This window comes from Cicer arietinum, chromosome 4 (genome assembly GCF_000331145.2).
Source record: "Cicer arietinum cultivar CDC Frontier isolate Library 1 chromosome 4, Cicar.CDCFrontier_v2.0, whole genome shotgun sequence".
Taxonomy (NCBI): Eukaryota; Viridiplantae; Streptophyta; class Magnoliopsida; order Fabales; family Fabaceae; genus Cicer; species Cicer arietinum.
In genome coordinates, this window is record NC_021163.2 from 7,814,997 (window position 1) to 7,829,253 (window position 14,257).

The 14,257-nt window shown below is 28.5% G+C and overlaps 2 protein-coding genes and 1 non-coding gene across 5 annotated transcripts; 1 reads left to right on the forward strand and 2 right to left on the reverse strand.

Moving 5' to 3' along the window:
- Positions 1-4,444: 4,444 nt before the first annotated feature.
- LOC101501900 (BTB/POZ domain-containing protein At1g03010) lies at positions 4,445-8,758 on the forward strand. Of its 3 annotated transcripts, none has more exons than XM_004495929.4 (4): positions 4,445-4,843; positions 6,050-6,116; positions 6,316-7,506; positions 8,019-8,758. In XM_004495929.4, the coding sequence occupies exons 1-4, from the start codon at positions 4,752-4,754 to the stop codon at positions 8,559-8,561; spliced, it is 1,893 nt and encodes a 630-aa protein (XP_004495986.1). In that variant the 5' UTR covers positions 4,445-4,751; the 3' UTR covers positions 8,562-8,758. The 3 variants fall into 3 exon arrangements, with proteins under 3 accessions (XP_004495986.1, XP_004495989.1, XP_004495988.1); XM_004495932.4 differs by lacking the exon at positions 4,445-4,843 and adding an exon at positions 4,887-5,952; XM_004495931.4 differs by lacking the exon at positions 4,445-4,843 and adding an exon at positions 4,887-5,927.
- A 138-nt stretch (positions 8,759-8,896) lies between these two features.
- On the reverse strand, positions 8,897-8,969 carry TRNAR-ACG (transfer RNA arginine (anticodon ACG)). Its single transcript has one exon. It is a non-coding gene; the product is annotated as a tRNA-Arg (tRNA).
- Positions 8,970-12,020: 3,051 nt separating this feature from the next.
- On the reverse strand, positions 12,021-12,347 carry LOC101497847 (monothiol glutaredoxin-S6-like). The gene has a single exon (XM_004495994.1). It carries the CDS (start codon positions 12,345-12,347, stop codon positions 12,021-12,023), a length of 327 nt encoding a protein of 108 aa, XP_004496051.1.
- Between the last annotated feature and the right edge of the window lie 1,910 nt (positions 12,348-14,257).

Here is a 14,257-nt window from a genome sequence, read left to right on the forward strand (position 1 = left end):
GCAAAATTCATTGTATACACGCATGCCCCCACATACACACCAATAAATCAATACTTAGATGCTTTTGCGCTTTAAGCAACTAACCAAATATATATATATATATATATATATATATATATATATATATATATATATATATATGTCAATTGAGATTTTTTTCATTTCTTTAAAAAAATAGAGATATATTTAAAAGTATATTGACAAATTGAAGTGATTATGGTAGGGGAGAATTTTAAACCCGTACTAAATATTTCTTTTATAGCAAAAAAACAATCTATTAGAATGTTATAATCTTGATAGAAACATGAAAGAGAAAAATATTTAAATTAAAAATAAATTATATATTGATAGAATTAGAAAATATTTGGATGAATACGAAGTTAATGGAGATTTAACAAACTACCAATCCAAAAATTAATCCTAACTAATTTTTACATTTAACTCAAACTAAGTTTTACATATTGCCCCAAAAATATTCAACTAAAAGTATTTTAATATTATTGAATGACTATTTTTGTTTTTGTTTTAAAGGAAATAGTAAATAGTGTAATATTTAATTCACAAAACTGTGAGGCCACATATTTGAATATAAAATGTTTAATCTAAAAATATTGACATTTGTGAATTTAATTGTTTTGACACACTATTGAAAATTTAAAATGGATTCTTGTTGATTTTATCAATTATTTTTATTTAAAAAAAGTGAGTGATAAAGTTAATGTGAAAAAAACAAGTGTGTTTTATGGTATTTTTGTTAGGAAGGTAGTATCAATAATCAACGTTGTTTAAATACTAAAATATGGGATTCAATGTGTTCCATTTTGGAATCCAATGAGAAAGAAAACCTCCCAGAAGTCACATGTGGTCTGCTTGGGTAAATAATTAATACTCTGAACTAACAAGAAAATAGTGTGGAATTTCTTTGACCAAAAAGAAAAAGGAAAATTTGTCAAATCCATGTTTTGTCAAGGTATGTGCAAGAGAATGGAAACACGTGAAGGAGACAAATGTGAGATGCTCGACCCAAAACAATGATAAAGCTAACAATTAGGCCATCAAAAATATAAAATGTCCCCTTTGAATTTATAGCCATTTGATAGTTAGTTCCTTGCACAATGCTATCTCCGTCGCTTATTATAGATTATTTTTCCACTATATTATTTTTTGAATTTTTTATTTATTCTATGGTGAAATTTATATATTCAAATATTTTTATTTTATTTTTAAGGATCGTAATGTAAGGATATAATTATATGTGGATATAATTTTCTTAACAAATGATGAAATATTAAAAAAATAAAATATTATAAACAAAAAAAATATATTATCATTAATACGGTTGAGTAAATATATTACAGAAAAAATATGTTATAATATTTAAGTGTATATCCTAGATGTAAAAATGAGAGGCATTTAGATGAACATTGTTAATTAAAATTTGATATATTTTTTTGTGTAATATATTTTTTTATTTAATGTATTTTGGTTAATTTTATTAATATAATATAATTTTTATTTTATTGTATTATTTTTTATTTATTAGACTGTAAAATAAGAGAGAATTGTTAACAAAATAAAATAAAATTATTAATATAATTTAATTTTTATTTATTTATTTAATATTTCTTTATTTGTTAAAAAAAATATTGAGCCAACACGTGGTTGCACTCCATGAAACGACCTTTTATAGGAGAAAAAAAATCTCAATATAGAGTATATAAAAAGTTTTATAAAAAAAAAAGAGAATATATTGATAAAATATCTCTTATTATAAGTATTCATTGTTTATTTTTATTTTTATTTTAACAGAGTAGTTAATGTGTTTATTTTATGCGTTAATGTTTATAAAATAACTTTTGTATTTGATATGTTAAATTTGATTTTTTATATTTCAAAATTAATATTAATAAGAAGCATGTTTGAGAAAAAAATAATAAATATATCTAATAAATTAAAAGGGTACTTATATTTATGAACAAATTTTATTTTTAAATAATAAACAGAAATCGTAGCAAGTTCCTTTTTTTACAATCATTTTGTTATCTAAATAAGTTAGTAAGTGTGATTATAATATCTAAATCTAAATGTATTGAAACCAGTACTTAGAAGTAGTAGAATGCACGATAAAAAATTCCTAGAAAGAATCTATTTTAGTTACCATATAAATTTGTCGGGTTTAATTAGTGAATACTAACAATATTTAACAGGAAGTTACAATATCGCATTTAATCTTACATCAACATTTACTTTGATATAGTATAGACAAATTCAATTAATAACTATTTTGCAGATTCAAAAATATGAGTATTACAATCATTATAATTTTGTCAAATTTATAGCCATTTTATCATTTTATTGTTTATATATATTTTTTTCGATTTTAATGAATTTACATGTGTTTTGTAAATATCATTTTTTTATGTTAAAAAATAAAATATAGCCTTAACAAAAGCAATCATATCATATTAGTCTAGTAGGTAATAATTGATGTGTTATGTTACCACGTAAGGGAATAATATATGGTTTAAATCATGAAAATAATGATCAACACTAATTACAAAATTGTGGTGGTGGGTTAAAGCTAGTCTTGGTTCCAATTTTAGCATAAAGTATTGGTTGGGCAAGTGCACGCTTGCCTTGCTGTAGAGTAGAGGAGAATCAAGTGTCACGGAAAACCCATCAATATTGTTTGCCTATACAATAAGTCACTTTTAAAATGCTAATAAGTATTTTTAGAATATTTATTAAAAAAATTAAAAATGTAATGAAATTGGTATTTTTAACTTTTTAAAAAGTTAAAAATTATTCTTTTGTATACAAATTTTTTATTTTTAATTATTTAACAAGTAATATAGGAGTCCTTGTTCAAATGTATATGAATAAACATAGACCCCTTTGGAGTCTTCTAGCAGGTCTCATCCATCCATGCAATTAGTGGTAAAATTTTAGTCCCACAATTTTGAACATGTGGGGTCACGTGTTTTCTGCACACCATGATTGTAGCCACAATCTTTCCACCATTGCACTAATTATACAATGTGAAAAGGAGAAAAACCTCTTTGCCAATTTAGCCAATATTTTTTTCATCAATTTTGGCAATTCGCACTAATACATAATTTAGGAATTATGTTCTGAAAAATATCCATGGATAACCTACACCTGATGAACACCTTTACAAAGAATGAAAAAAAGAATAAAAAAAGAAAGTAATATAATAAATATGATATTTTAGTGATATGATGAAGAAAAAAAATATAAAAAAAAAGATATTAAGACTCTACACCTTTAATTATTTATATTTTTTTTATATTAAATATAAATTTATATCGTATATATTTAAAGACTCGTTTGATAGATAAGATATGATAAATATAAGATAAAATAAAAAATATAATATAGAACTCTTTAAAGTTTTAAATATAAAAGAAAGTTATTTTAATAAAAATTAATATATTTAGTTTTATATTATTTTTTTAAGATTTTTATTTTATTTTATTTTTACAAAATAAACAAATCTAAATGCCCCTAAATAGCTTTGACACACGTTGTCCACTTTGAAGTGAGACAGGCAGCATATAATAAAAGTTATGTGCATTTAAGACTCTATTTACTATGCTGCTTGGTGCTTATAGTTCTCTAGAGTTGGAAAGGAATAATTTGCAGACTAACACAGCATTGGACCACCTGCCAACTATGCATATTTCTATAGAAGGAGAAGCTGTAAAGCATGTAATTAACTTTGGTTCAGATGATCAATTCATCCTTTTCAGACTCAAAGTTATTATAGAATGATGAAATGAATGCCACAGTCACTTAATTAATTGTATTCAATTGCTCATTATCTACCCTCCTACTCAAACCATACAATAACACAAATTGATGGCCTCATTATGACCATCATATCAATGCAATGAATCTAAGTTCATCATTGTACCAACGGTTGTCACATGAGTAATCATGATAAACATTAGTGTTCATATCATGAGTTGATATTTATTTAATACTAACATATTAGGGTGACACAAAGTGTTACTACCTATCATCAATTACTCTTTATTTAAATGAAGTGATTAGACTTAAATGATTAATGTGATTTAGTGAATGATAAATTATTAAGAAGAATTTAACTTTGAACTTTGATTGAAAAAATACTTGATCATATTTTATTTACCTCTGATAAAATTTTAAAGGGTCAATTTTCTCTAAAATAAGTGACAAAATATTTTACATTATACATGTCATGTAATAAGTTGATTTCCACTTTTGTACCATTACACATAATAGGAGTAAATATATATGCTAATACTAATTAGGTGATTAGCTTTTAATAGCCATAATTACAACTCAAAAAAGCACTGCAACCCTTCCGGATTCAAGCAATATTTAAAGACAAAAACAATGTAAAAGAAAGAGAAAAAGTCCACTTACTCACTACCTTTCACCGAAAAGTGAAAGCACACCTTGTGTTTTTTCCTTGACTTTAAATTAAATTATACACACTCATAAAGTATGTTTTTAGAATCACCTCAATCCTATACAACTGCATGAACTCATGTGACTTTCGGTTCTCTACAACTTTGCATAGATAGAGAAGCAAGAAGTGGTTCTCAACACAAATAATCTACTAAGAGAATGACACATAGTTTTCTTTTGGCTTTGATTTAATTGTTAATATTTTCATTTTATTGAAAGAGTGACAATACTTAATAAGTGGGGTGCATAGGTATCAAAATTTGCCAGGTTTTGTGGAAATGGGTGTTGTCACTGTAGGAGAATTTAAGCCTAGCATTTCAGGGAAGAGGACCTTTCGTCCTAGCTCAAGCATAAGGCATGCCACTGAATGGTAATATTCTGTTTCTCAAATGTGTCTATGTGTTTGTTGGGGAGTCATATAACATAATGTTTATAGTATAATTCTTTTTTATGTATAAGTTATTTTTATAACAAAAGATAAAATAAAATCACCGACAAATTGTTTTATACAGTATTCTGGAGAGAATTTATGTAAATAAATTGAAATAACTTATGGACGTTTAATAAATTGTTTTCATAATCTGTTCCAAATAGTCCCGCGTGTGCTTATGGATAGTGTCAATATCACATGCCTAGAAGTAGATTTTGATCTTAAGATTTGATCAAATAATTGGAATCAAGCTTATTCTTAGTGGTTTCATTTTGAAAGCAGCAGCTTAGAAACTTTTCTTTTGTCTTTTTGTGTTGCTCGTGTGTTATTTAGTTCATCTCTTTGTGTGCTTCTCATATGAACATAGTATTACGGTAAGAATTATTTCCATAAGCTACGAAAAATTATGGTTGAAAAATCAACATTTTCAGTTTCAGCCATCATGGTTGAAATTGGGAGATAAAATAAGCTATAACGTGTGCCATTGACTCTGATGTAGTTATGGTTCCGCTGCATGGTGAATGTCTAAATTCCACGTGTCTTCTATGAAAACGCCAATTAATAATAATTGTTTGCAATTATTGACATGCTTTTATAATATTAATCTCTTTTGGCCTTATAAGGCTATATATATACTGGAGTTATAAGAATTCACCGACTTTAAGAAAACATTTTGGCAGTACATAACCTTGAAATCAACATGACAATTAATACTTGTGTGGCACAAATGGTTTACCTTTCAAATCTTTAAATGTCACTCATCAAATGATTTGTATTAATGGGTTCCAGTGTTTCACTACAGTGTTATAATGTTAACCTATCCTTCAAAATTCAACTATACTTTAACTTATGTAACCATATTGTCTGAGGCATTGCTAAAGTATTTAATCAGTTGGGGCCATTCTTATCTATGTAATTAATCTTGCAAGATTATATTGTCCATTGGTTTGTGGTTTACAAAACACATATATTGATTGAACTCCATTTTGTACATATACATGCTGCAGCAAAAGACTCTTCCAAGGTTTCTAATATTATTTCATTTTTTGGTAATATGTATATATAGTTGCTTCAGTTGTTCTGCTTTTATATTGAATTTTCCATGTCTAGCATATGCAATTATTCAGCTAGATTTGTGTATTACAGGCCAATATCTGATGTCTCTAGTGATCTTACCATCGAAATAGGAGCTACAAGTTTTGCACTTCACAAGGTAACAAAAAAAAAAAATGGTTATTTTCTTATATGTTACTGCATATTCACTTTTAGAGGCAAATAAATAAATGACATTTTTCTCTATAGAATATGCCAACATACATACATGAATAATGATTGTTTATGCATGAGTAACACCTTTAGTGATAAAATCATAAAAATAATGCATTAAGTTGTTTGCAACTATTTTTCTACAGTTTCCTCTAGTTTCTAGGAGTGGAAGAATAAGGAAACTATTGTTAGAAGCAAAAGATTCTAAAGTTTCACGCATAAGTCTCCCAAGTGTAGCAGGTGGTGCAGAGGCATTTGAGCTAGCTGCAAAATTTTGTTATGGAATTAATATTGAATTCACTCTCTCCAATGTTGCTATGCTAAGATGTGTTGCTCAATTTCTAGAAATGACAGAAGATTTTGCTGAGAAAAACTTGTTGATAAGAGCTGAATCATATCTAAAAGAGACAGTGCTTCTAAACACTTCAAGCGCAATATCGGTTCTTCACCGTTGCGAAACTCTACTACCTTTTGCAGAAGAGATTAATCTTGTTAGCAGACTAATCAATTCAATTGCAAACAATGTGTGCAAAGAGCAACTTACTTCTGGTTTGCAGAAACTAGACCATAATTTCCCTTCTAAAACCATGGAACCTGAAACACCCTCAGAATGGTGGGGAAAATCTCTTAGTGTTCTTAATCTTGATTTCTTCAAAAGAGTTTTATCTGCTACCAAATCAAAGGGACTAAAACAAGACATTATCAGCAAAATTTTGATAAATTATGCACATAATTCTCTTCAAGGGATGATTGTTAGGGACCCTCAAGTAATGAAAGGAAGTTTACTTGACTTAGAATTGTTGAAGAAACAAAGAGTCATTGTTGAAACCATAACTAGTTTACTACCAACTCAATCAAGGAAAAGTCAAGTTCCAATAGCATTTCTCTCAAGTTTGTTGAAAGCTTCAATAGCAGCATCAGCATCTACTTCTTGTAGATCTGATTTGGAGAGGAGGATTGGTCTACAACTTGACCAGGCAATTCTTGAAGACATTTTGATACCAACAAGTTCATATCAAAATAACCATAATAGTACTATTTATGATACAGATTCAATTGTGAGAATTTTTTCCATTTTTCTTAACTTAGATGAAGTGGATGAGGAGGATAGCAGGTTGAGAGATGAAAGTGAAATGGTTTATGAGTTTGACAGCCCTGGATCTCCAAAACAAAGCTCAATTCTTAAGGTATCCAAATTGCTTGACAACTATCTTGCTGAAGTAGCACTAGACCCAAACTTGTTGCCATCAAAGTTCATTTCACTTGCTGAATTGCTTCCAGATCATGCACGTATTGTAAGTGATGGACTCTACAGAGCAAATGATATCTTCCTTAAGGTTAGTAGTTAGTGGCTTTTCAAACAAATCATCAATTTAGTCCCTCAAACTATAATAGTCAAACAATTTGATCTCTAAAGTAACCAAATTGTCGGTTACATTAGTCTCTGTTCGACAATTTCAAAGACTAAATTGACCAACTCAAAATAAGTAACATGGTGGAGAATTTCCAATTTCAAAGACTACTTTGAAATGTTAACAATTTTTCGATTAAACTGATTTCAGGACAATTTAGGTGATTGACTCGTTACTTTCTTTGTATTACTATCACTGTGTAGCAAATCTTAGTCTCATTGAAAGTGTATTACTATAGTTGTTTTTTAATAGACAAATGTTAATTGTTAGTATGTTATGTTAGTAGTCAGAGTTTGAATCTTGAACCTCATTCTCAAACTCTTTTGAGTGTCTCAACTCAACCACTTGAGCTGAGCTAGGCGTGAGGGGCGTATTACTATTGTTGTTAGTTCTATAGTTATCAGTTAGTTAATATTCTACTTATGTCACATATATAGGTTCATCCAAACATAAAGGACTCAGAGAGGTACCGGCTATGCAAAACCATTGATTGCCAAAAACTGTCACAAGAAGCATGCAGCCATGCAGCACAAAATGAGAGGCTACCAGTTCAAATGGCAGTACAAGTACTTTACTTTGAGCAAATAAGGCTTAGAAATGCTATGAATGGAGGACACAATCATTTATTGTTTGGGGGTGGTGGTGGACTTAATGGTCAATTCCCTCAACGTTCAGGTAGTGGTGCAGGAAGTGGAGCAATTTCACCTAGAGATAACTATGCATCAGTTAGAAGGGAGAACCGAGAGCTTAAACTTGAAGTTACAAGAATGAGAATGAGACTCACTGATTTGGAAAAAGATCATGTTTCTATGAAACAAGAGCTTGTAAAGTCTCATCCTGCTAACAAGATCTTTAAATCATTCACCAAAAAACTAAGCAAGCTCAATGCATTGTTTAAGATGAATGGTATTAAGCTAAATGGTGTTAGTTCCGAGAGTCGGTTCCCTTTTCCAAAGAGAAGGCGTCACTCAGTTTCTTGACTACAAAAAAATGTGTAACATAGTAGCACCGATAAGGTGCATTGATCCAACACAATACATGAGGTTGCATTCAATTATTTTATTTTCTCAATGTATAGTATATATGATATGATGCACAGTGTGATTGTGTTTATTTTTGAGTACTGCTGATGGGTTGTTTTGTTTGGTAATGGTACCATTACAACTTTTTTGGTTGCTTTTTTTTTTTTGGTTGCTTTTTTTTTTTTTATATATCATTATTAACATACCAGTAGTCTATCTAGATAAAACGTACTGTGAAAAGAAAGTGCCATAAAAGACCAAGTGTAAAAAATACCAAAGCATGAACACGAAATCGACTTCACTGGGGATCGAACCCAGAATCTCTGGTTCCGTAGACCAGCGCCTTATCCATTGGGCCATGAAGTCATTTGTTAAATATTGGCAACTTCTAATATTTAAATTTGAATTGTCTTTTAAACGTACGGTGTCGTTCTTTTTCAAATTAATACACATTTATTGTTTTTCCAAATAAATTCCTAATTAAAACTACTAAATGTCATCTAATATGGGAAAGTCAAAGTAAATTATATTGTGATATGTTATTGTAATTTTTCTTACAATGTCATCGAATATAAGTGATTTTAGAAGTATTAAATTCAAACATTTTTTATTAATTAAAAATTTTAAAACTCTTTAAAATAATATAGATCTGTTATTGAATGTAATATATATATATATTTTAAAATTAATGATTTGAAATGAACATATTATTACAAATACTTTTTTTTAAACAGCTAAATAAATAAAAGAAAGATTACAAAATATTAAAGATTCAAAATGACGTTACAAAAATAACGAAAACAACGCTTTGCTTTAATCCACTTCTAGAAAATTCACATAATCTTTTCAAGCATCATAAAACTATTCAACTCAAAATAATTAAAAATAATATAATTGCATGTGAGCATTCCAAATAGTCCACACACGCCAAAATGATTAAAAATAACAGAATTGTCACAAATCCTTTTATCTCCCCCACCCAGACCACTAAACTGGTGCGCAATGTATAAGTACTTATTAACTAGTTTAATAGAAGCATGTACTTTTTTCCCCACAATTCTTATACATGTTTTGTTAATTAGGTTGGGAGATGAGAATGATGATAAGCCAAGATTTGATGAAGCAAAGTAGATGGATTTCGTTGAGCGAGAAAACTTCTAACTAAGTGAGTTCAAGACAATGAGTTTTCTAAATCTTGCGAAGTTAATCTCGCTAAGATAGTTGTAATCTCGTTTAGCGAAATTAAAGGCTATTTGACAGTTGGAATGTACTTCATCATGAAAAATACTCACTGGTTAAGTGAATTAGATATTCATTGAGTTGAATGTTACTTATCAAAAGATTATTTAAAGTTGAAACATCTAACATTTGAAGAGATTATTGTTACTGAGGCAGAGAGAGAATACGAAATTGAGAGAAACTATTGGAGAAAACTTGGAAATAATCATTGAAGACCAATTTCTCTTCTTTTCATATGGATCTTGTAAAGCTACCATGACAATGAGTAGCTAAACCTCTCTTTGATGGGATTAGATGTAATCGGTCATACTATTTTGTATCTCTTTTGATTATATATATATATAATATTCTAATTACTCGTTAATATCAATGTTTATCCTTTATGACTTGATAATTTATAATTTGATATTTAATTTGAATTTTTATTGAAATATACTCTTTAGATCTTGATTTAGGATAAACATATATTGAATTTAAAACTCTAGGAATATATTTAGGTTTAATAGTCTCAAACTATCAATTATTAACGCGACCGTCTTGGTTAAAAAGACGAGGAGTCTTCATTTAACCAAGACAATTGATCTCTCATCGTTATTAATGAATTAATAATGCGCGAATAACGACAATGATGACGTTGATGTTAACATGAAAATGTGTATGATTAGTATGATACATGAGAAATTGATTGATGAAATGTAATCCGATCAATTTAATCTCACAGTTAAATTTACATTACTTTTGTTGTTTTTCTTTATCTACTTGAATTAATGAACAAAACTCTTATATTTCTTCATTTAAAACCATAATATTGTTAAACGACTAGATATCACATAAGTCTTTGTGGATACGATAGCTCATATACTGACTTTTGATACTTCATCACTATGCACCATATTCTTCCCAGAAACATTTTTATTCACAACTAAGTTAAAAAGACGACTAAATTCATTCCTCAACAAACCCGTTCTACCCACAAATCCAACAAAAAAAAAGGTACCCCTCCATTCCCCACAACTTTCACAACATGCTCATCTCCTATTCTCTCCTTACTCCTTCCAAAATAGAAAAAATATCTTCCACTAAACCTAGTCATTCTTAAAACCACCACAAACCTTTCCATTTACACACTCATATGTATGCAATAACTTTATATCACAAGCCTCTATGTCATATTTTAAACGCAACACCATTTACGTAACAACTCTAAATAAAAAGCCTTTAAATTTCTCACACCTAGCTCACCTTTAAAAGATGTAGTGTATTTTTTTAATTAATATTTTTTGTAATTATTTTATAAATTATTTTTATTATAAAAAAGTTGTAAGAGACATTAGGGTGATCGTGATCACCCCATGTCCCTACAAAACTCTGTCTCTGCCAAAAGCTATCTTTATTCTCTTTTTCTCTTTCGGCACGAAACCACCCCAACCATCAAAGTACATCGACCTCCAAGTCTATTTAACAAATCACGGTAGCCTCCAAAAATAGTCCAACACTTTATTACCCTAATTAATTATATGTATAGAAACAATTTGGATTCGAATAACAGTACAAAAATATATTAATAATTATCGGATAAGAAAGAAACGCAAGATAAGAATGATAATTAATAATAGAAATTAGTTTGAATTTAAATAACATAATAATTAGGTACAGAAAATGTGTTTGCACTAGTAATTTGTACTCCAACGATAAATTAAGAGAGAAAAAAAGATATTACTTTTATGAATAGAGCAAAGTATGAGAATAGGAGTGAAAAGAAGTTTAGCATATGTGTTTAGTTTGAAGATTGAAAACGCTAGTAGCAATTGTGCTATGGATTCCTCTACACCTTATCTTACGATTTTTCACATGCAAATTGATGAATATATCAACAAGCTAAGCTCTGCTATTGACTCCTCCACAATGATGCCAACGTGACAAATTATAAAAGTAAACAATTCTTAAATTTTAGGTTTTGGAAAATACACATGTGAAAACTAACCTGAATACACACATTATATATGAGGTTTGCGTTTGATAATATACATGCATTCTATATATATGGCTATTTTAGGCTTGATTAAGAAGAGTGCAATTCTAAAGCAGTAAAATAAAGAAGAATAGAAGAGTACAAATGTAGAGAAGAAGAAGAAGCTCTAATACTAAACTCTCACATGATTTGTAATGCATGCATATCTATTTATCTATTGGACCCCAAATAAAAATAGCTTTAGCACTTAAAAGCAATGGAGCAAGCTTGTTTTGGACATTTAGTCTTATAACTTGATCAACACCACCTATAAATTGTTGTCCAATAAACACTGCTGGCACACTTGGTCTACAACCAAGCTGAATCAGTGCCCTCTCTATTTGCTCACAATTTACCATTTTGTCCACCTCAATAACTGTTATTTTGGCACCAAAGCTGCTTATCAGAGCCTTCACAGAATGCCCCATGCAACAACTGCTCTTGCTGAATATCACCACTGGCTTATCAGCTGTCAATGCTGCTAATATATCCATAATTGCTACAAAGTTATTCAAATATTTTGAGTAATAGTTTTTTGCTAGCTCTTAATTTATAGGATGATTTTAGTTACTTGAAGAATTTTCTTTGCTATCATGAAATATTGAGCTCATGAGATGGTCTATATTTATATTGTAGCTGCTTCAGTTTTTTTTGTTTAGAATTACATCTAAAACAGAGTAAATGTTTAAAAAGTTGTGTCATTGGTGGATTCCTAATATTCTCTTTGTCATTGCTTGATAGTAACAATCAATATGCTTTTACATAATGAATGAATGAATAACTTATGGGTTGGTTCTTCGTTGAATCCAACCCAATATCTTGGCTATGTTAAACTTGATTGGCTCTGTAGTTGCAATTGCCAATTTTTGCATGGAATAAATGTTACTATATATATATTAAGCTTTTTGTTAGGGTTAATTACGTATCGGTAGGGTATGGGATTTGGGTACGGCCGTTAAAATGTGCTAGTTCGAATGGGCTGATCTAAAAAGCCTAATAAAATATAGTATTTGAACTCTAAAATTTCAAGTTTGAATTTTAATAGGATTTCTTAACCCGACCCTGAAAAACCCGTACCCAAATCTAAAACTAAAACTAAAACAACAAAAATATGGAAGCACAAAATCAAAACTCATACTAAACAAATTTAAGACTACTCTAACTTGAGAGTTGTAATGCTCTGCCTTTAGAAAAAACTTCCTATGTTTTTTAAATTTATATATATGATTTATATATAACCATAATAAACTCATCATCATGTTGGGAAAAAAGACAAAAAAGTTTACAATAAAGCTCAAAGTTTTATACAAAAGATTTATCAAGGCACCTTTTATCTTATACAAAAGTTTAATAAAGCTCAAAGTCTATTTTACAGATAATTTAAAACACAAAAATAACAACAAATTTTCATCAATAACTTAACGATGCTTTATATAGTATAACTTAAAAATGGCATTAGATAGCCATAATGTTAAACGGAATTATATTTGTTACTTGTTAGCTTAATGTTATACTTGTTAGCTCATCTATACAATGTCATCAAATTGGTGTCATTATTTCATGGAAGTATTTGTGAATGAGAATACTGAAAGCAAGAAATGATTCCTTTGCTATTTAGTTCCACTTCGAAAAGAAAAAGAGAGAGTTTATCATCATAATTTAGATTTGCAACCAATCGGATATTATATTACCTTTCTTTATGAAGCAATCCATTACTAGGTTACAATAAAATCACATTGTAATATGTAGACATTATTCTTGATTCGTAACAGAATTTTCCACGTGGCTGCAGCTTGGAAAATCAACCCTGTGGCTCATTGTCCAAAATATGTGGCTTAATAATAAGTTTCAAATATTAGATACCATTAATTAGTTGTTAGTTAAATTAATTAATTAATTAATTAATTAATTGTTCTTATTGACTATATAAACTTTATTTTAGTTCATGTAACAATAATTATTTTATTACTCAATATATTTTTATTTATTTTTCTTTCATCTATAATTTTTATTAAAAAATTGTAATACTAAAAACATGAATAAATGACTATAAAATAAAGCAAAGGGTCACTTAGATCCTGATAATGTTGTCATTTTAACTATAGAAGTGATTATCTGCGTACTATATATGGTGGGTTTTTTTTTTCCACTACTCTTTATTTGAAAAAAGATTTTGAAATTGTTTCCTTTTCAAAACTATATATTAAAATTTTATAATAATAAGTCGCTTTTATAAATGACGATTTTTTTAAAAAAGTCTGAATTTGTAAAGGCGACTTCTTTAAGATAATTTAAAGAAAAAAAAAATTTGTTTCAAATTAACAATATATATATATATATATATATATATATATATATATATATATATATATATATATATAATTTATATATAAAAAAAAAAAAT